Source organism: Chiloscyllium plagiosum, unplaced genomic scaffold (genome assembly GCF_037043375.1).
Source record: "Chiloscyllium plagiosum isolate Xiang-an unplaced genomic scaffold, Cpla_swu_hap1 HiC_scaffold_17, whole genome shotgun sequence".
In the NCBI taxonomy this organism is placed as follows: Eukaryota; Metazoa; Chordata; class Chondrichthyes; order Orectolobiformes; family Hemiscylliidae; genus Chiloscyllium; species Chiloscyllium plagiosum.
Window position 1 is genome coordinate 60,187,002 of NW_028270155.1, and position 21,200 is coordinate 60,208,201.

The 21,200-nt window shown below is 44.0% G+C and overlaps 1 protein-coding gene across 1 annotated transcript in view; it reads right to left on the minus strand.

Annotated features, from left to right (window-relative positions):
* Positions 1-5,518: 5,518 nt before the first annotated feature.
* Positions 5,519-21,200, minus strand: part of snrkb (SNF related kinase b) — a 124,966-nt gene continuing 109,284 nt past the window's right edge. Inside the window, exons 3-5 of the mRNA XM_043707176.2 lie at positions 13,267-13,479; positions 8,464-8,607; positions 5,519-7,265 (exon numbers count right to left, since the gene is read on the minus strand). Of these exons, the coding sequence (XP_043563111.2) occupies positions 6,194-7,265; positions 8,464-8,607; positions 13,267-13,479 (1,429 nt within the window). The 3' untranslated portion in view covers positions 5,519-6,193. The remainder of the gene's footprint in view (positions 7,266-8,463; positions 8,608-13,266; positions 13,480-21,200) is intronic.

Consider the following 21,200-nt stretch of genomic DNA (forward strand, 5'->3'; position numbering starts at 1 on the left):
ATCTCCAGCAGTACCCACTTCTGCTTGGACTACCAGACAACCAGGTCTCTGTTGTTACAATTATATCAAACATTTCTTTATTTATGCCAATCCATTTGGCTACCTTGTTATTTATGCATTCAAAGCACATTTAATTTTGACCTGGGATCTTCAGATTCACTCATCACAATACTATTCCTTATTCTACCTATGTCACTCAGTCCTACGTGAAACATGATACAACTGCATCCAATGAGTCACAATGCAAACTCTTTTCTGGACAGGAAGGGATCATTGTATCCCAGCACCAGGCAGACAACATGTGGAAACTCCTAATCAAAGTGGTATTGAATATTCTTACTCCCCTTATGATGCCAGCTTCTATTTTTGTCCAGCTTGAGTAACCTTGTACACTATGCTGCCAAACTGACCAACTTCATCATCAGTTCTCATCCACACTGCGAGCAAGTATCTCAAAGTTGTTGGACAACGTCAAAGGTTGAAGTTCCACCATCAATGAATTCCCAGCTTCCATTATTTACCTCAGTCACATCTTTCTATTTCTGGCCACTCACCAAACGTACACCAATAACTAACCTAAAAGGCTTGACAGCCTCTTAATTTGAAGTGCCCAAATTGCGCTTTCATTCTCTGGTATGTAACAAGGACTGCAACTTGGATGTGGTTGTATGGAATGCCATCAATATTGAAAGAAATAAATAGAGTTGTGACAGCAAGACAGTGAGAAAAATGGGTGTGTGAAAGATGTGGAAGGGTGAAATAGAGAGGAAGAGACAGAAGAAAGTGAGAATGATGCATTCACTTTAATTGCATTACCCTTGTACCTTCTGGCTACCATTCAGAAAACCTAATGTCAGCTTTCTCGAGAACAACACCTGGTATCAATGGCTATGTTATTGAAAGACTTTAGGGATGCATGAGGAATTTGTACTGCTGCTCATCACGGTATCTGAGCTCTGGTCTCCACTGTGCACTGCTGCCACTATCCTCTTTCAGGGCCAGGATCTATGGGAGCTGATTAATCTGATGTAGTAGAGGAAATTTACTTGATGGCTGAACAGCCCGAACCTAAGCAGGATGCAGTCTATTGCACATTAGTAGCTATCTACGAGTTACACTGAAGTGATAACCATTGTCACAGTGGCTATGCAGCAGACTCAGATGGTAGATCTTTATCGCTCGAGATTTTAAATTGCTCTTTCCTCAAAACCATAAATTATCATTTTGGACAGTGTTCAAGGCACTCATTAATATGAATGTTTTCAGACCCCTAAACCTTTAAGCAACAGGTCAAACATCCTATAGCCACATGTTTGCTTTGCTCCATAAGACCATCAAATATAGAAGCAGAAAGAAACCATTTGGCCATTTAAAGATTTCTCCACCATTCAATTATATCATGACTGATCAGATAACCTGGAATGCCCTACCTTTTCCACATAACCCTTGATTCCCTTACTGATGAAAAATCTGTGTATCTGAGCCTTGAAAATTCTTAGTCACCCAACAGCCCTCTGAAGTAAAGAATTCCACAGATTCACTGCTCTCAAAAGAAATTTCTCCTCATTTCTGAGTTAAATGGGTGACTCCTTATTCGAGATTATGTCCGGTCCTGGGCTCTCTCACAAGGTTAGATTAGATTAGATTAGATTCCCTACAGACCCTTCGGCCCAACAAGTCCACACCGACCCTCAGAAGAGTAACCCACCCAGACCCATTTCCTTCTGACTAATGCACCTAACACTATGGGCATTTTAGCATGGCCAATTCACCTAACCTGCACATCTTTAGACTGTGGAAGGAAACCGGAGCACCCGGAGGAAGCCCACGCAGACACAGGGAGAATGTGCAAACTCCACACAGAGGAAACAGTTTCTCCACATCTACCCTCCCAAGCCCTCTAAAAATTTGGATTGCTTCAACAAGCTGTCCTCACATTCCTCTCAAATTCAATGAGTACAGGCCAACCTACTCAACTTCTTCATAAGACCCAGAATCAACCTAGTTAACCTTTTCTAGATTGCCACCAATGCCAGTACTGTATATCTTTTTTAGATAAGGGGACTAGAGTATTCCAGCTGTGGGCTGAATATAGTTTTAACAAGACATCCCTACTTTTATAGGCAGAGGTGAGTACTGCAGATGCTGGAGATTAGAGTCAAGATTAGAGTGATGCTGAAAAAGCACAGCAGGTCAGGCAGCATCTGCGGACCAGGAAAATTTACATTTTGGGCAAAAGCTCATCATTTCCTGATGAAGGGCTTTTGCCCGGAATGTCGATTTTCCTGGTCCTCAGATGCTGCCTGACCTGCTGTGCTTTTCCAGTACCACTCTAATCTCTTCTCCCGACTTTTATACTCCATTCCCTTTGAGATAAAAAGTTCCATTACATTAGGTTGTCCAACCTCCAGGAACTTCTCCCAGACCTCAATCAACATTTTTAAATCTCTTTGTCTCCTCTGCCATGTTTATCTTCATAGTCTCCTCATACCTTACCCTGCCTTCATTCCCAGTGTTTATGCTGTCAGCTCAATCTCTCCACACCACGGTGACTGGTCAGTGACCATGGTCTCTGGAATACTTCCCCCCCCCCCCCCCCAATCTCACCTTCCTCCCTGCTGTCGCACACATCCCTCCCACAACCAACCATTCTTACTGTGCTCTTTTAAACTAGCCTCTCCATTTCTCTCACTTACTTCCTTATTTAGTCATACAGCATGGAACAGACTCTTCAGTGCAACTCGTCAATTCCAAAGAAATTTCTCAAATTAAACTCATCCCACTTACCTGCATTTGGCCCATATCCCTCTAAACCTTTCCTTTTGACGTCTGACAAATTTTTGACAAGATGTGCTAGTTAGGTGGATTGAGTTGCCCATAGTGTCTGGGGATATGTAGGTTAGGTGGATAGGCCATGGGAAATGCAGCATTACAGGGATAGGGTAGGAGAGTGGCTCTGGGTGGGATGCTCTTCGGAGGGTTAGGGTGCACTTGATGGGCTGAGTGGCCTGCTTCCACATTGTAGGGATTCTCTAACATATTTGACAAATCAACCTACAAATGAGGAACACCACATAAATGCAAGCTGAATAAACATCCTATCATGTTAAGAAGTATTAGAAGGATCTTCAATACTTTGGTAACACTTCTTAATTAAGTTCAGGGTTGACTCCAGCCAGAGACTAACAGTTGGAACATGGGTTGCATTTTGTCTAATTACAGAAAGTCGCACCACATGCTGCTAGTATTGCATGGTAACTACTTATTATTACACATCATTGAATGTAGTTCAAAAGCTGATTTCAAAATTTGTCATCACTGAACTGATCCATACATGTCTTGTCTGCCTTTACCCCCAGGACACCTTTACTAAAAGGTCGTCAAGAAAAAGATAATCTCCTGCTTGGTGTTGCAAATAGTTATTTGAAATCTTAGGTCAAACCGATGTTCTCTTGCTTCCAAAGTTTAATATTATTAGTACTTTTAAATACATGTTCTGGGTTTGGAGATTTTTCTTCCTGGGGTCATTGGTTTCCAATCCCAGGGTGGAATCTTGAGTTGTTCCCTGGAGCAAGGAGATGATGGCTCAGGGAACAACTGCTCAAGGGCCCAAAGACAGGAAGAAAGCTCACAATGAAATTCTCGGAACCTACCAGCTTCCTCATTGAGAGCTTCAGGCAACACGGCTTGCTAACTCATTGAAAAATCATCAAAATTAAGATACTCTTCCCAGTTATGATTTTCTGTGAGCGAATGAGTCAAAGCATCAAAATATTGGAATTGCTGCCGCTTTGTCCTCATTAGGCAGCCTTCATTGATGGCGTGCCATGATTGAGACCAGGTGGTCATCGTCTCAGTTACCCAGGGCATGGAAAGTAGTCAAGGAGGCTGACCAAGGGTTTAATCTGTCTGGCCAAGGGAGGCAGCCTGACTAAGGAAGAGCCAGAATATTTAGCTGAAGATGCCCACTCAGAGCGACAACGATGCTCTGGGCTGGCAGAAATATTTGGGTGCCATTTTAGTGCCAGGACCTGAAGACAACGGCAATGGTATTGACTTCCTGCTCACCATAAGGTTCACATGCAACGAGCTGAGAACTATGAAATTGCAGAATGGCCACAGCGTGGAAAAAAGCCATTTGATCAATTGTTCCTGCACTGGTAATCGTGCACAAAAAGCCATTTACTTCTACACCCGCTGCCAGACTTCAACTGTACAATTCCAGCCCTGATCACACCTATTGTCTTCAACCACTCAAAGTGACCGACTCTTGTTGGCAGTGGGGTCTACCAGAATCTGCGTGTGTAAAACAACTGAGCCGCCGAGGAGAGGGAAAGATCAGGATCGCAAGAAAATTCAATCTTGCCCTTACACGTACACATACACCTTCGATCAGAAAGGCCCTCAGCAGTATGAGCCAGAGTGAATCATTTCCTCCCTAACCCAGGAACAATCCGAGCAATACCCACAAGCTCAGGTGGAAACGTGGAATGTGGATTAACTCCGGTGAATTTCAATCCCAACACTGTTGAATTACCTTCCTGTCGACATGCAGAGGTTTTGCTTGATGAAAAGGGAAGATTTCAGAAGTGCTGATATGAGAGATGGCGGGAGAGAAACTTGGAGAATGGGATGGATTCCTAAAAGAGGGCAGGGGCTCAAGACTGGAACAAGGAGTACTCCATAAATCCCAATAAAGGGAAGGCATAACTAGGACACATGTATACACCCACTGTTACACCTTTTATTTGTGGAGGAAATGAGATAAGTTAAAGGAAAAATCAAAGGATAAGTAGACCAGATGGAAGATGGTGGTGGATGGAATAGTGCCATTTTAACACTGTGTGCTCTTTCTAACACTGTGCTGGCTGACAGTTTGGAATGGTCACTTAGAAGAGCTTTCAGCTCATGGGCTGCTACTGCTGAAACCCCTTACAAACAGTGACACAGCAACTAAGATGCGAGAATCAAATTCATCAAGACAGTGTCTTCGACATTTCAGAAAGAACCGTAGGAAATAAGGGGACATTATTCTTTATTAGTCATTTATAAAAATGACTAGAGACTGCATCCAATAGCTGGCAGAGCTTGCTGGGAGATGGGGGAGTGGTGCTCCAATTGCACATTTCACTCAGTTCACGTGTGTACTTTGTCATACCTTTAGTGTCTCGATGTGCAGTTAGCAAACACTAATGATACACAGGCCTTTTTTGGGATGGTATGCACCTAATAAAGAGGCATAATTTTCCAACAACCTTTCATGTGTTTATCTTAGGCTTAAGAGGAGGACAAACAAATGACAATGTAGTAATTTACAGTATTTAAAAATATGTGCTATTTAGGGAAACTTGCTATTTCATATTCACATGTTAGTGCAGGGCAGCTTCCAGAGCTAACAGTGCGATATGTACAATGAAGGATTAGCATTTACAATAGAAAGAAGAGGAACATACACTATACATTTAAAGTAAGAGTCACGCTTCTTGTACAAGTAATAAAACAGACCTGTGAAAATTAATCTGCGAACACTAGATTTCTTTTAATATAAAGGTGACAATGAAGGAAGTACACAATTATGTACACACTTCAGTTAACCAGGGCAGATGTCTACAGTATGCTGTCATAGAATGTACACAAGGAAATTCCCCGAACACAGTCTTCATCAACTAATGAGTTCTCAAAATATCAGTGAATTAATCTGGAACTTTGAAGATGGGATACTGGGTCTGTGCCTAAAAGGGTACAATCACCACATGACTACCCATTTATGGTAGAGCAGTGAAGGATTTCACAAGTTAGATGTTATAAAGAATGGAGAATCACTCTTGAACCTTCTTCCAACCCAGAAAGCAGCACCAAATTGTATTTCGCTGTATACCCGTTATTCAGTTATGAGAATTAAAGGGCTATTTTTCCCAATTTTGCACTTCAGGTGGGGAGCTGGGTCTATGCATCAGTAACAGTGAGAGCCCCACCCACTTAAACAGACAGACAGTCAGTAAGGAAATCAGTGGCTTCCAATATACATTCATGACAGACAGAGCTCCCCCACTTTGGGAGTGCAGTCAGAAACCAACCTTAAATATCCTTCCTTTCTAATGTCGTACCCCTAGTCTGTAAAAGATGATACATATTTACAACGTGTGTGTGGAGACACACACAAACTATATAATTTTTCTTCTTTAAAAAAATACTAAATTACATGACAACAATTGAATTGTCCAAAGGAGAGGAGGTTTTCCTTAGAGTTCGGTTTGATCTTAAAGGAAAGGGCTTTCTCACAGAGTGGGATTTGCAGAATCCGATCTCTAATGTTTATGTTTTTTGACCGAGTAGGATCAAATTTATTCACAGTGTCTGCACTGCTGTCAACGCTGGCACTGTCATTTGCCAACCCACTGTTCTCAGCCATCCGGTCAATCAGATGCTTTGGACTTTCCACACTTGGACCCTCGCATTTCGGTAGCGCCTGCAGTTTTTCCTTCACTAAGTCAGTGCCAGACACCACGGGCTCAGTGACTCTGGAGTCTAAGCTGGCTGGGCATTGCTGGGAGTGCGGGCAAGGGTGAGCCTTCTGAACACTGATGTCGCTAATGTCTACCGGAGCTCTGACGACTCCTTTGCTGGTGCTATTGTTGTTGCTCTCGTTCATGAGGTTGATCGGCCGGTTCCCAAAGTAACTGGAAAGCGGCTCACTTTTCCCAGCCCACCTGCTGCAGCAGAGTGGCCCCACTGACCCTGGCACTTCGACAGAGGAGCTCATCACCCCGCTCTCCCGCTGGCAGCTCCACATCTCATGGAGCAGTTTGTTACCATCCACCTCGGTGTCTTTGCTGGGGCAGCCCAACAAGGTTTGGTGATTAGTACCAGAGCACAGAGCTGGCGTGACGTTAGGCAAAGGTGTGGCTTTGATCTCCATTGCTGCATTGGCTTCCACCTCTTCTTCCTCCTCTTCATCTTCCTCACAAATCTGTTGGAGGACAGGCAAGTTCTTTGGCATGACAGAGGTTTCCAGGGACGAGCGAAGTAGAATTCTCATCGGTGATGGGGTCACAGAAACATCCTGGGCATTAGTCACAACCTTCACAAAGTCTTTAGTGTTTCCCATCTCCTCCTTCTCAGTGTTCTTCTGCTCGGCTTCCAGTTGTTTGCTGGGGACTTTGGTCGGAGTAGAGTGCTTTATTGAAAAACCATTGTGCATTTCGGGCAAGGGGCTTCTGTCAGTAGCATCCACAAAGCTGTTTGCTGGTGTCGACAGCGACGGTCTGAAAGAGAAAGTGCACACGTTTGAGGTGCTTTACAAAGACCCGCAATAAACCACCAAGTCATACATCCACTAACATGTGCATGACCTGAATTCTCTCTGTTTGAGTTGCAATTCACAATACACTACAATAAAACTCTGAGGACGTTTGAGTTAGAAAATGAAAACTTTTGCATTTTAGATACAATCAGTGAGAGATGCACTGAGGCTTTTTTCCAACCTTGCTGGGCGCACAGTGCACCATCCTATCCTTTAATAAACCCTAAAATCAGATAAATGCCTCTCATGATACCAATACAAAGTGTCTTGCTGCCTGTATGATCCATCCATATGACTATTTATAGTGGGTGGCTGAAATGAGGATGGTCTTGTCTCAATGCACTCACATTCCCCTTGCTAAAGGGAGATTAAAACCATCTTCCAAAGATTAGGTGGTCACGTCAATACTCAATCTGTAAACCTGGGTGCAGCCACCAACATGGACATACATCATGGCATTATGAATGAATATCCTTTTTATGGTCACTTGTACTCTAGTACAGAAGTACAGTGAAATGTTTTAACAATGGCTGCCTCTTAATGGTGCCATCTTAGGTACAAGCACCTCGGTACAAACCCTTACAGGGTTAAAAAAATATATAGTTTGCAAAGTAGATTTACCAAAGGGCAGCTGGGTACATGGTCAAACTCTAAAGAGATGGAGTCTTGGTGAGCACTCCCACCCATCATGCTCTAGTCCAGTCCTGGTTCAGCCACGATCCTATTGAATGGCACAGGAGGCCAGAGGGGTCAAATGGCCTACTCCTGTCGTATTTCTAATGGTTTGCTGGCTGCCCGTTATGTCCTGCTCAGCTCTCTCTCACTCACTTGGGTGGGATCCTTGAATTGGAGGTTTGGAAAGAGCTGCTCTTAGCACTGCATGTACTGGGTGAATAAATCCTAACTCCACCAGAAGGCCTATTAACTCTATGTAAGCCAAGGGTTTGACATTATTAACGGCCATAGGTGCTGGGATATGGAGCAGTGCAGCTGCATAAACAGAACATGTGAACATTGCTACCCTTTTCGAACTGATCGCTTCAGTTCCTCATTTGCCTCCTCAGCCATTTGGCCCTGACAACCAATATTAACACAGTGGACTTTATAATCCAGCTGCAGGGGTCCTCAGGATCAAGTTAAAGGGTTTTCCAAACAATTACCTGCATTGGACGTGGGTGCTCCAGTTATAGTCCAGATTAAGGCTCCGACTCTGGGTATGTTTCTCCTGCTTCTCCCTCAGTATCCTCTCCGCCAGCAGGAAGTAGCTGGCCGTGATGTGATTGTACTTATCTGCTTCCAGAGCCCTGCAACAAAAATAAAGTCACATGGCTGCTGAGTGAAATCGCCAGCCAAAACAATTACTCACGCCAATCAGTTTCTTCTCTCAAAAATGTAAGGTCAGTGATTAGCTTAATAGAAGGGAATGGGTGCCATTCCAGCTACTGTGCTGGAGGGAGCTGGTGTATCAAATCCATCACAGAGTGGAATCTAGTGCAGAGTGGAATCAAGTTCAATAAATTTGAAAACCAGCACCAGATAAAAATGGGCAATGAAAACTACTGAATTGTCACAACCAATCAATTGGCTCATTAGTCTCACGTCAGGGATTGTAATGATGTCAGACAGGTGGACCTCGTAGAATATGAGTTCTCTGATTGGGGCTGTTAGCCTGGTCTAATCAAAGAGCCCTCGCTGACAGATATAATCAAGAGGGTTCTGCTCACTCGCTGAGCTGGCTCTGAGCTAGCTGGGTCAGTGCCATGTACTGTGCATGTGCAAATAAAGGGTCACTTGGTGACAGGATACTGACCTTCGTGGTGTTATTTCAGGAACCTGTGAAACCCATGTAACCAGGCCAGAAGGAGATTCAGTTCCGGTGGATTTTGAAATGATCCCAATACCTAATCAAGCCAACGATGATCAGCAATGGGCTTACTAATGTCACCAACACCCAGAGAACAAACCTTCAACGATACGCGTGGGAGAACTGGGTCATAAAGACAATTTTAACTCTGACTTAATCTCCCACCACAAATAGAATGACTGTACACAAATGACCTCCAACCTCTCGGCATCTCCACTGTAACTTCCCTTTTTTCTGATTCAAATACGATTATTTTATAAAGCTTCCTTTGCTCTCTTTCCAAGGCTTCACAGATGTTTGTCTTCCTAACTGTGCTAAAAGTGTATCATCTTCTCCTGAACTGTGAAAATCCTCAAGTTTAGCTCTCTCTTCTCCAGCTTATAGTCATCTAAGTTTACAATCAAAGTTCAATATTACCCAATTATTGAATTTCCCCAATACTTAGAGTCATAGAGTCATAGAGATGTACAGCATGGAAACAGACCCTTTGGTCCAACCCGTCCATGCCGACCAGATATCCCAACCCAATCTAGTCCCACCTGCCAGCACGCGGCCCATATCCCTCCAAACCCTTCCTATTCATATACTCATCCAAATGCCTTTTAAATGTTGCAATTGTACCAGCCTCCACCACATCCTCTGGCAGCTCATTCCATACATGTACCATCCTCTGCATGAAAAAGTTGCCCCTTAGGTCTCTTTTATATCATTCCCCTCTCACCCTAAACCTATGCCTTCTAGTTCTGGACTCCCCAACCCCAGGGAAAAGACTCTGCCTATTTATCCTGTCCATACCCCTCATAATTTTGTAAACCTCTGTAAGGTCACCCCTCAACCTTCGACGCTCCAGGGAAAACAGCCCCAGCCTGTTCAGCCTCTCCCCATAGCTCAGATCCTCCAACCCAGGCAACATCCTTGTAAATCTTTTCTGAACCATTTCAAGTTTCACAAAATCTTTCCGATAGGAAGGAGACCAGAATTGCACGCAATATTCCAACAGTGGCCTAACCAATGTCTTGTACAGCCACAACTTGACCTCCCAACTCCTGTACTCAATACTCTGACCAATAAAGGAAAGCATACCAAACGCCTTCTTCACCATCCTATCTACCTGCGACTCCACTTTCAAGGAGCTATGAACCTGCACTCCAAGGTCTCTTTGTTCAGCAACACTCCCTGGGACCTTACCATTAAGTGTATAAATCCTGCTAAGATTTGCTTTCCCTTCCCAAAATGCAGCACCTCGCATTTATCTGAATTAAACTCCATCTGCCACTTCTCAGCCCATTGGCCCATCTGGTCCACATCCTGTTGTATTTTTCTTATCAATGCTACTCAACCTGTGATGTCGTAAACTAGCGCCTTTACCTTTTAATTTGTTTTTCACTTTAGAAATTGGTGATTTGAGTTCAATTCATGCAGATCATACACCACATGCAAAGTGCTGATTCCTCAGTTGCAGTCGTGGATCTGAGGCTTCCAGGTATAAGTTAAACACAGAGAGAGAGAGAGGCAGAGAGAGAGAGAGAGAGAGAGGCAGAGAGAGAGAGAGAGAGAGAGAGAGAGAGAGAGAGAGAGAGAGAGAGAGAGAGAGAGAGAGAGAGAGAGAGAGAGAGAGAGAGCAGAGAGAGAGAGAGAGACACAGAGAGACACAGAGAGACACAGAGAGACACAGAGAGACAGAGAGAGACAGAGAGAGACAGAGAGAGACAGAGAGAGACAGAGAGAGACAGAGAGAGACAGAGAGAGACAGAGAGAGACAGAGAGAGACAGAGAGAGACAGAGAGAGACAGAGAGAGACAGAGAGACAGATAGACAGAGAGGCAGAGAGGCAGAGAGGCAGAGAGGCAGAGAGGCAGAGAGGCAGAGAGACAGAGAGAGAATGAGAGCGTGCAAGAGAGAGAATGAGAGAGAGAGAGCACAGGGAGGAGAAATTAAGGGACCACAGGAGAGTTCGGAGGCAGCAGGAACTATAAAGCAGGAAATCAGGAACCACAAATTGACAACACACGCTGTCTGCAAGCATTGCTACCTGATGCAGTGCACAATCATCTTTATTGTTGCTGTGAAATAACCTGCAGCTACATTGAGGAAAACAATAGGAAATAACCCTTACTTTGCAAATAAGTGCACAGCTAATTAAACCACCAACAACATTCTCTAAAGTTGGGAACCTGCTTTTCTTTGGAACTAGCTGGCAACATATCATAGGGATTTAGTATGGAATAGGCTGAGAACATTGGAAGTTTAGTATTAAATGTTGGCGAGGAGAAACTGGAGTGCTTGAGGCTGGAGTTTGCAAAAGCTGGAATAAAGATTCTGGTGAAGGCAAACAACATTAAATCATGGGTCCATCAGCACCACTCACTAATCTACCAACAAATGCTACACATTCCCTTAATCTGACAAATATGAACTTAAGCCACACAAAGCTTCAGTAAAATAAAATCACTGCATTACCATAGGTGGGAAGTATGGTACATGTTTCGATGTTTTTAGCCTGATTACTTAGGCTAGATATGATCTTTTCCAGTGCAGTGGAATTCAGCCTTTAGTTTGCACAGGGTTCTGAAGTAAAATGCCATTATTTGAGCAAGAATTGCAATTGCTTAGATGTAACCTTGCAGTACTTGCTGAAAGCACCAGGTGGCATCATGAACTAAAATTAGCTATGATATCATCCTTATTGATGGTGCAATATCTGGTAAAGATTAAATGACAAGGTCGCGATTTCTGGCTAAGCGGATTAATGAATTATATAAAACTGAAATAAATCTTCACTGTCGCCTTCCCAAAAGGCATGATGTCATCCTGAGAAGCTGTCAGGAGGCCTCGGTTACAGAGCTGTGGAGTGCGACTAATGTTACCGACACTAATAAGGCCCAAGAGATGATCCAACATTATCAATCCCTTATTGTTTCTAATATTGAGGCCTAATGGTTGATGCAGTTTGCAGCCATCTGCTAGATCACTATTCAGGCAGCAGCCAGCACTCAAACTCTCACCTCTCCTGCTGTAGACTGGAGAGAGACAGATGGCAATGCCAATCACACAACAAGGGAGAACTGGTGTAGAAATCCATTCAAATACAACTCTCAGGGCCACCTGAGGCTGGACATCGACTCAATCTTCATGGGTGTTTCATTCCACACGCCCCATTTACTCCCATTAACTTTATAATTAATTACATGCAGCTTAGTTAAATAGTTAGGTTTACTCAGATCCCCCTTGACTTATTTCTGTGCTCTTTCCACGACCAACCCCCTCCCCTCCTTTTTGCATAAAATCTTGGCATCAATAAGGATCAGTTCCATCCAAGAAGTTGCACCATGTCTATTCTTCACTTGTCAAACAAAAAAAAACCTACTGAACGTTTTGTTCAAGGCTTCGTTAACCTAACAATTCACTGAGCAGTTATTTGAGGAATATATTATCTCTTACCAATAGCAATATGAAAGCCTCATTACAAAGCTTTCAGTTTATCTGCCCTGGTGCCTAGCTCGCAGCTTTTTCATGGTGTACTCCACACACTGCATTCAGACACAAGCCAATCACCCAGTCACAAATAGACAGAAAACATTTGCTTTAGGAGCAGGATAAGCAGTGACCCAGTGCCTCTGAGCTCCAATATGATCTCAGGTTTTCATTGCCTGCTCCCTTCCTCTCCTCCCATGTACAGTAGTCTGCCTCCAACAGGTATGTTTGCAGGGAATTTAATCTGGCTGTTGAATTCAGCACAATGGCTAACCTGACAGAACATGCAGAGCCAAACCTCTGGCAGATTTCCCTGCGATGGCCAGTCAGCTGCTTATCTGGCTCCACCAAGGTAAAGGAAGAGGTTACAAAAGCGAGTAAGGCATCAACTTAAACAAGATGGGGAAGTCCGTTGCAAATTTGGATTGTCAAAGCTCAAGTACGTAAACAATGGACTGAGGAAACAGTTATCTGCAAACCCAGCTCCAAGATTTGTTTAACTGAAAATATCCTGACGTGGCTGGGGAGCGCGATTGGATAAGATACATTTTAAACAGCTTCCCCTCAGTCTTTAACACTGACCTCTCCAAAAGATGACTGCAAGGTATTATAAATATCTACTTACTCTTGGATCAGCTCCCTCTGCGCGATGTTGCCACATTCCATTGCCTGAATAATTATTTCATGCTCTTCCTCGGAGAGGCTCTTATAGGACGTGAGAGGCAGGCTCAGCTTCTTGGCCGGAGAAGGGTCAACACCCTGGAGCCATGGATGACCCTCAATCTCTTCCAGAGACGCCCTCTTCTTCGGATCCCTCTGCAGCATCCTGGAGATCAAACTGCAAAGAGGCAGAGAGCAAAAAAACACATTAGTGGGTGGAAGGACTCGCAAACCCAAAAGGACTTCATTTGCACGCAGTTCACCACAGGTTTAAACTTCTCTCTCAGGAGAAGACCTATCCTCCTGCCACTTTCGGTCAGCAAAGGATGGAAACCTGTTCTGAGGGAGTTGCGAACAGGCCTCAGACCTTTCAAGGAATACCCAAGAACAGAGTGTCACAGCCGGTTAGCAGCTGACCCTAACCTCTCTTCAGCTGATCTGGTCATCGCTGCTAAAAACGAACTGGGTTCGAAATTTATGCCAGGACAGCAGGTGAGGATTTCAGGAGTGTTACCGTGAATGACCAAATATTTGCAAAGTACCAGAGTGGTAATGAAAAGGGCTGCTTAACTCTTGGAGATGGACTATAAGTGCTAATGATGTGAGATGCTAGCTTTCTGTCACATTACAAGTACATTCTTTGCAGCAGCATCAGAGCAGTGCAGTCTAGAACAAACATCAATTGCCTGGACTATAAATACCAGAAGCTGTTGTGATCACAGTAAATCCTCGGGACACCCTACCACAGATGCTCCAGCCATCCCAGTACTATGTATCTCTCTGGTTTCTTGAGGGATGGGATTCTGGATTGCTTATACTTTAGTGGGGTACCTGCAGGAGGGTCATGGCTAGCTTCCAGGGTTACTCAGCCCAATAAGGGCAGCACGGTGACTCAGTGGTAGCACTGCTGCCTCACACTGCCAGCGATTCGTGTTCGATTCCAGCCTCAGGCGACTGTCTGCGTGAAGTTTGCACATTCTCCCCGTGTCTGCGTGAGTTTCCTCTGGTTTTCTCCCACAATCACAAAGACGTGCAGGTCAGATGCTAAATTGCCCATAGTGCCAGGGGCATTAGTCAGAGGGAAATGGGTCTGGGTGGGTTACTCTTCAGAGGGTCAATGTGGATTGGTGGGGCCGAATGGCCTGTTTCCACACTGTAGGGAATCTAATCTAATCTAAATAAACCCACCCCACAACGGAGAAAAACATTATGCAGCCTACTCCTTCATTTGAGGGAAGTTCCCCAGACACACACAACTCTCATGGCAAACTTGGAAGCCACCTAAATAAAGACCTGTCCAGTAAAACAATACACCACTTCAGGCAATAGGTAAGATAGAATTTGAATCTGTGAGAACTCCCTACCTGCCAAAAACATCCCCCCCGTTCCCCAAAATACATTCAACGTCAGGAACAAGTCCAGCAGTTTCACGACCCATCCGACCGGAATTCTGCACTGACGCTGTGACCTAATTATTATCTCTTTGACACAAGACACCACTGACTTCCCTGTGTACAATGTAGGAACAGGAATGTGCTGTTTAATACAAGAATCAGCTATAGGCAGTGACAGTGATGTGAGGCACATTCTGTTGCACAGTAATATACATAAACGCATGACATACAATAATGAATTAAAAAACAACAACAGAAGCATCTCACAGTCACACAGAGGAACAGAGACATGCACATTGCATTCAAAGAATGTTATTGCTCCTGCTATTCCCCGTGGAGCTCAGCAAACGAGGAACCATTCACCAGCACCCATTTGCAGAGATGCAAACAATGGGCTTCTAAGAGCTTTTGCAAATGTCCTGGTGCTAATTTCATCAATGCAGTGTGCGTTTAGACCCAGGACTGGAAATTGCTCAAAGCATGTCTCTCAGGGTTAATAAATCAGCCGTTGAATTAGTGAAGTTGTAAGGTTTACAGTTGCTAATCATTAAATATTGACCTTTTGACTGCAGTTTCCATTTTCTGATGCGCAGTGTCAGCAGCTGGACTTGCTTAAGTGGACCCACAAACAACACATTTCAAATTCATCTCCCATGTGAATACCAGGTCCTCACTGACACATACAGACCCAACTACATAGCTACGTTAAGTTGGTTTTGGGAATACTGAAGGACAGTTCAAGTAATATCACAAAAAGTTAAAGAGTGCAGTGGGCTATTTTTTCCACTTGTACCTGAATTTGTTGGGTGCTTGGGAAACCTGTGAAAATTAAGACATTTGGCATCCAGCTTTATACTGCTGGACTTGGCTCATGGTTGCACTCTGGTCTCAGTCACAGGTAGGGAGTTCTAGTCCCATTCCAAACAAAACCAGCTAACATGAAGAAATAGAATTGTGAATAGGAATGAATTGCCCATACACCATGGATTGAACTTCTTAAATTTCCATAAACTTTTATCACTCTAGATTTTAAATAAATAGCCCCTAAGCTGTCAAATGTCTTCAATTTGGGAGTTCAAAGTTCAGATGGGAATTCAGAAGCACACTTTGGATTACTGCAGTTTCTTGAAGCCAAATATTTGCAAGTTCAGTCACAGAAAGCCCACAGGCCCTGGCCTGAAATCATGGTATTTTCCCGCCAGCACTAAGAATCCACTGGGAACAGATGCTGGAAAAAGCCTCACAGCATTAAGGAACAAATTTCAAAAAAGGATTTGAAAAGCAAAAGTCCAGGTGCAATCCCTGGACTTTGAGAGAAAGAAGAAACAAATGGAATGTATATTTATGTAGCGCCTTTCACACCTTCAGAAGGTCCTAATAAAACCTAATCAGGGCTTAATCTAGGTCAAGATGGAAGCCACTGTATACACAGTAAGGATTCACAAACAATGAGTTAAATTATTATTGGTTTCTTAAATGATGTTTATTGAAGGATAAGTGTTGACCAGGAGAACTCCTCCATTCTTCCTCAAATAATACCATGGGATCCTTTCTGTCTTCCTGACAGAGCTTGAAATTAATGTCAAAAAGTCAGCGTTCCCAATACTATAAGCCTAGATCCTCAAATCTTAGGATTGATGATCGGACATAGAAATTTCTGACTCACGAGCAAGTTTACACCACTGAGTCAGAACTGACTCATAACTCTGCCATTCAGATTTCAGTCAGGATGTCAACAGCACGCTCCAAACTGTTCTCAACCTGCCAAGTGCACACACAAGATCAGACTCGCTGAGATGTTGTGAGGAAACCAGTTTTTCCCAAATTCCAACACCTTCAACATTCATCAAAGAATCTGTAAACATACTGATTTAACCTGATTAGGTGGTACGCTGCATCAGGAATTATTTTGCTGCACGCAAGGTAAGCAGTAATGAGAACATTTTCGCCAAAGTGATTCAGGAATTCCACCGTCTCACATTCTGAAACCTGACACTTCAGCATGATGCAATTCTCACCATTGTGAAGCTCTCAATGTTGGTGACTGCAAACCAACAGATAACATTGTCTGATCGATAAAACCCAGGTCAAATGGTTGCGTGCACACCATCTGATTTTGGTGTGTTTGTTGGCAGTTCTGAAAGAACAGCTGATTCCCTATCATGTGGTTGGTTTGAGCTCTCTGTCCAAGTGGAAGATGCCACCACGGGATGGAGAGCTGGCTGGAATCCAATAGAAATGCAGCGCACCAGCTTTTTGCCCAGAAGTTCCAACCAGCAGCTACATCCTGCCCAATGAAGACAATGAAAGTACTTTTCTCAAACATTCCAGCCCATTTGAAACAATGGTCTCTGGCCAAAAACTCCCAACAGACATTGCTCCCATGTTTCTTTTAAGAAAGGAGGTTTTGCAGAGGATTTTTCTAACAATTATTTTGAGGACATTTGACAGAAGGGGCTTGAATCCTTTATTTCCTCATGAGCCCAAACGAGAGACTATTAATACTTTAATGGGCCCTGGTTAGCTCCACTAGCTGGGTGGTGATGTCAACAGCGCAGGTTCACTAAATCCTGCCTTCTCAACCTCAGCCCTTGCCTGAGGCATGGAGTCCTTCTGGTTAAACTCTCCAGTTGTCTCTCTCTAACGAAAGATCAACCCTATTCCCCTCTGGGAGTATGATGGCATTACAGGGGCACTTTCGAGTTTTAAAAATTGCTACGATTTAGATTGTTGTTAGCTTGTACGTGTTTATAAGTAATTCCCCTCCTATTTTGAGGTCATTGTTTTCCTCTCACTATAATTTCCCAGATACTTGGAGGTTATGCAGCCCCAGTGGAGGACCACAATGTCCCGGTCTCAGAGTGAGACATGGGAAAAGCATCCAAACCTTGCCTTTGCCAGGGTATAATATCCAGTGAGGAATTTAAGAATGAGAGGAGGTTGTTCAATGCCTCAAGTTCATTCTGTCATAAATAATGGGTGATCTGTAAGCTGATCTATCTTATTTGCTTCCGTAACCTTAAACATACTTGTCTGACGAAAAGAAATAGTGCATTCCTTTCTGCATCTCCCTCGAACTTGTGAACTGGACCGAGTCTGGTAAACATGATGAATGGTAGATCCAACCTGGCGCTCCCCAAATTGCACCACAGCCTTTTTTCTTTCATATTGTGTTGAAGTGGTGATTAAAAACAGGCAGTGTTTATGTACAGTATTTTGGTATGGGAACACAGCTGGTTCGAATCTGCAGCCTACAGGCTGTTGAACACAAAACACCAGCCCCAGAGACTATTCTAAGCAAAGCACCACACTCTATCACATCTTCACTGGATTATTCTCTCAACGTGCCTTCTGTATCTCTATCCCTCTCAATACCTTATATTGCGCACAGACAGGAAGTGAAGAAGATGCACATTGATAACTACAGTCAATCATACAGCAGAATACCTTCACTGCTTTCCCACTACACTTCACTGCAGCTGTCTGAGACACTTGTCAATTAGCAATGACAAAATTAGGAACAAAAAACAAAATTAGGAACACTGGGGCAGTACGGTGGCTCACTGGTTAGCACTGCTGCCTCACAGCGCCAGGGACCCGGGTTTGAATCCAGCCTTGGGCCCCTGCCTGTGTGGAGTTTGCACTGATCTCCCAGTGTCTACGAGGGTTTCCTCCCTCAATCCAAAGATGTGCAGGTCAGGTGAATTGGCCGTTAGGTGCATTAGTCAGGGGTAAACGTAGGAGAATGGGTCTGGTAGGGTTACTCTTCGGAGGGTTGGTGGGCCAAATGGGTTGGTCCCACACTGTGGGTAATCTAATCTAATCATTCAAAAATGCACACAGCTCTCTCAAATACTGACTGAAGCAAGCCTTACGCATCAGCCCGTCAGCTCTGATACACTGGATGTGCTGCAGCCCCTCAGGCAACACATGCTACTGACAGCTCCAGTAGATTGAACGTCATACATTTTTATTTACACGATAATGCACTTAACTTTTCCTTGTCTTCTCTAGATCTTAGCCTTCGATGCAGCATAGAGGGTTAATAGCTGCTATACTAGGTGCTTTGTACTTGCTGCAGGTACAGGTATGGCCTGCTGTGAGATTTACACTGTACCCCTGCCACCTTTACCCCAATTGTTAACAGCCAATAAATTCTCACTGAATGCCACAGAAACTATGAAACATCTGAATGACTTCCAGTCCTCACCTGTCAAAAGCACCCCAATCCTAGTCGTAAGAGTTCTACACTCAACTCCTGAGAAAGCAGTTGGTGGTTCCCCCTGATAACGTGGAACTGAATAGAGTGCTCATGCTTATTACATACAGTACCTAACAAAATTGTTTGTGTCGTGTATCTAAGCGAAGGGGGAGAAACCCTGAGCCCAATGGGGAAAGCCCAGGGCTTTGTACACCGCACCTGACCCTGATCAGACACAACAGGTGTCTGTTGCAGATGCTACTTCAGTAAAGGAAGGGAAATGGAATTTTGTCCTACACTGCTAAAGGGATTGAGTTTTTTTTAAATTCATTTGTGGGACTTGGATGTCGCTGCCTGGCCAGCATTGATAGTCCATCCCTATTTGACCTGGAGAAGGTGGTGGGGAGCTGCCTTCTTGAATCGCTACAGTCCGCTTGCTGTGGGTTGACCCACAGTGCCAGTAGGGAGGGAATTCCAGGATTTTGACCCAATGACTGAAGAAACAGTGGTATATTTCTCCAAGGAAAGGTGGTGAGTGGATTGGAGGGGAACTTGCAGGTGGTGGTGTTTCCAAGTACCTCCTGCCCTTGTCCTTCTAGATGGAAGTGGTTGTGGGTTTGGAAGGTGCTGTTCTAAGGATCTTGCAGATAGTACACACTGCTGGTACTGAGCGCTGGTGGTGGAGGGTTTTAATGTTTGTTGATGTGGTGCCAACCAAGTAGGTCGCTTTGTCTGAATGGTGTCAAACTTCTTGAGTGTTGTTGGAGCTACACCCGGTGGGCAAGAGGGGAGCATTCCATCACACGCCTGACTTGTGCCTTGTAGATGGTGGACAGACTTGGGGGTGTCAGAGCTGAGTTTAAAAGTAGAGAGGCTATGTTGCAGCTATACAGGGTGCTGGTGAGACCACATCTGGAGTACTGCATGCAGATTTGGTCTCCTTACTTGAGAAAGGATGTACTGGAGGGGTGCAGAGGAGGTTCACTAGATTCTGGAGTTGAGGGAGTTGGTTTATGAGGAGAGACTGAGTAGATTGGGATTATATTCATTGGAAGAAAGAAGAATTGGGGGGGGGGGGGGGGAAAGAGAGGATCTTATTAGAAACATATTAAATTATGAAAGGAATAGATAAGAAAGAAGGAGAGAGGACGTTTCCACTGGCGGGTGAAACTAGGACCAGAGAGCAAAGCCTCAAAATTAAGGGGAGCAAATTTAGGGCGAATTGAGAAGGAACTTCACCCAGAGGGTTGTGAATCCATAGAATTCCCTGCCCAGTGAAGTGGTAGATGCTGCTTCAGTAAACGTTTTGAAAGCTAAGATAGATTTTTTTATTGAACAATAAAGGAATTAAGGGTTATGGTGAGAGGGTGGGTAAGTGGAGTGAGGCCATGAAAAGATCAACCATGATCTTACTGAATGGTGGAGCAGGCTCAAAGGACCAAATGGCCTGCTCCTGCTCGTAGTCCTCATGTACGACCCCTTTTTCATCCTGAATCACTGATTGGCCAGCCTTCTAACTCATTTACATGCAGCACAACCTCCAGCCAAAACCTGGAGAAGTGCAATACTACAGCTATAGCAGGTACATCTTGCAAAAGCTAATGCATACACAAATATGTTTACATCAACAGTAAACAATCAGCTGAGTATCCAACTACTAGCCATGAGTGTGTCCCATAGGTCATTCTGTATGGTATTCTCTGTCAACTTGCATTGTTGAATATGAAATGGATAAATGTGTTGGACCATTTTTAATGTTTCTGCCGTAGCCCGTTACTTACACCAGTTCCAAATCAATTGTTCAATGTCATTAATGAATTCATTGATCCCTTTACTGTTAAAACCAGTTCACTGAAATCCACCATATCCAGGTTTTGGCTCATGACATGATTCATACAGACAAGGAAGGGTCCCAGGTTTAGACTATAATTACTTCACTGGTCTCAACAGTAGCACTGGAGAAGGGTCAAGCAGTTATTCTTGCACTCCCTGGAACAGAACTGTCATTAGTCACCAGTGCTGGGTGGCCGAGATTCCAGTCAGGCTTGACAAAGATGCTCTCATAATAGTCTTTCAAGAATCAACAGTCTTTCAAGACTGGGACTCAGAGTTCCGTCCCCCTCAAACAGTACCCATCCAACACTTGGCTACCTCCATCTAGAAGGACAAGGGCAGCAGATTCATGGGAACACCACCAACTGAAAGCTCCTTTCCAAGCAATTCACCATCCTGACTTGGAAATATATCGCTATACCTTTACTGTGGCTGGGTCAAAAAGCCGAGAACTCTCTCCCAAAGGTCATT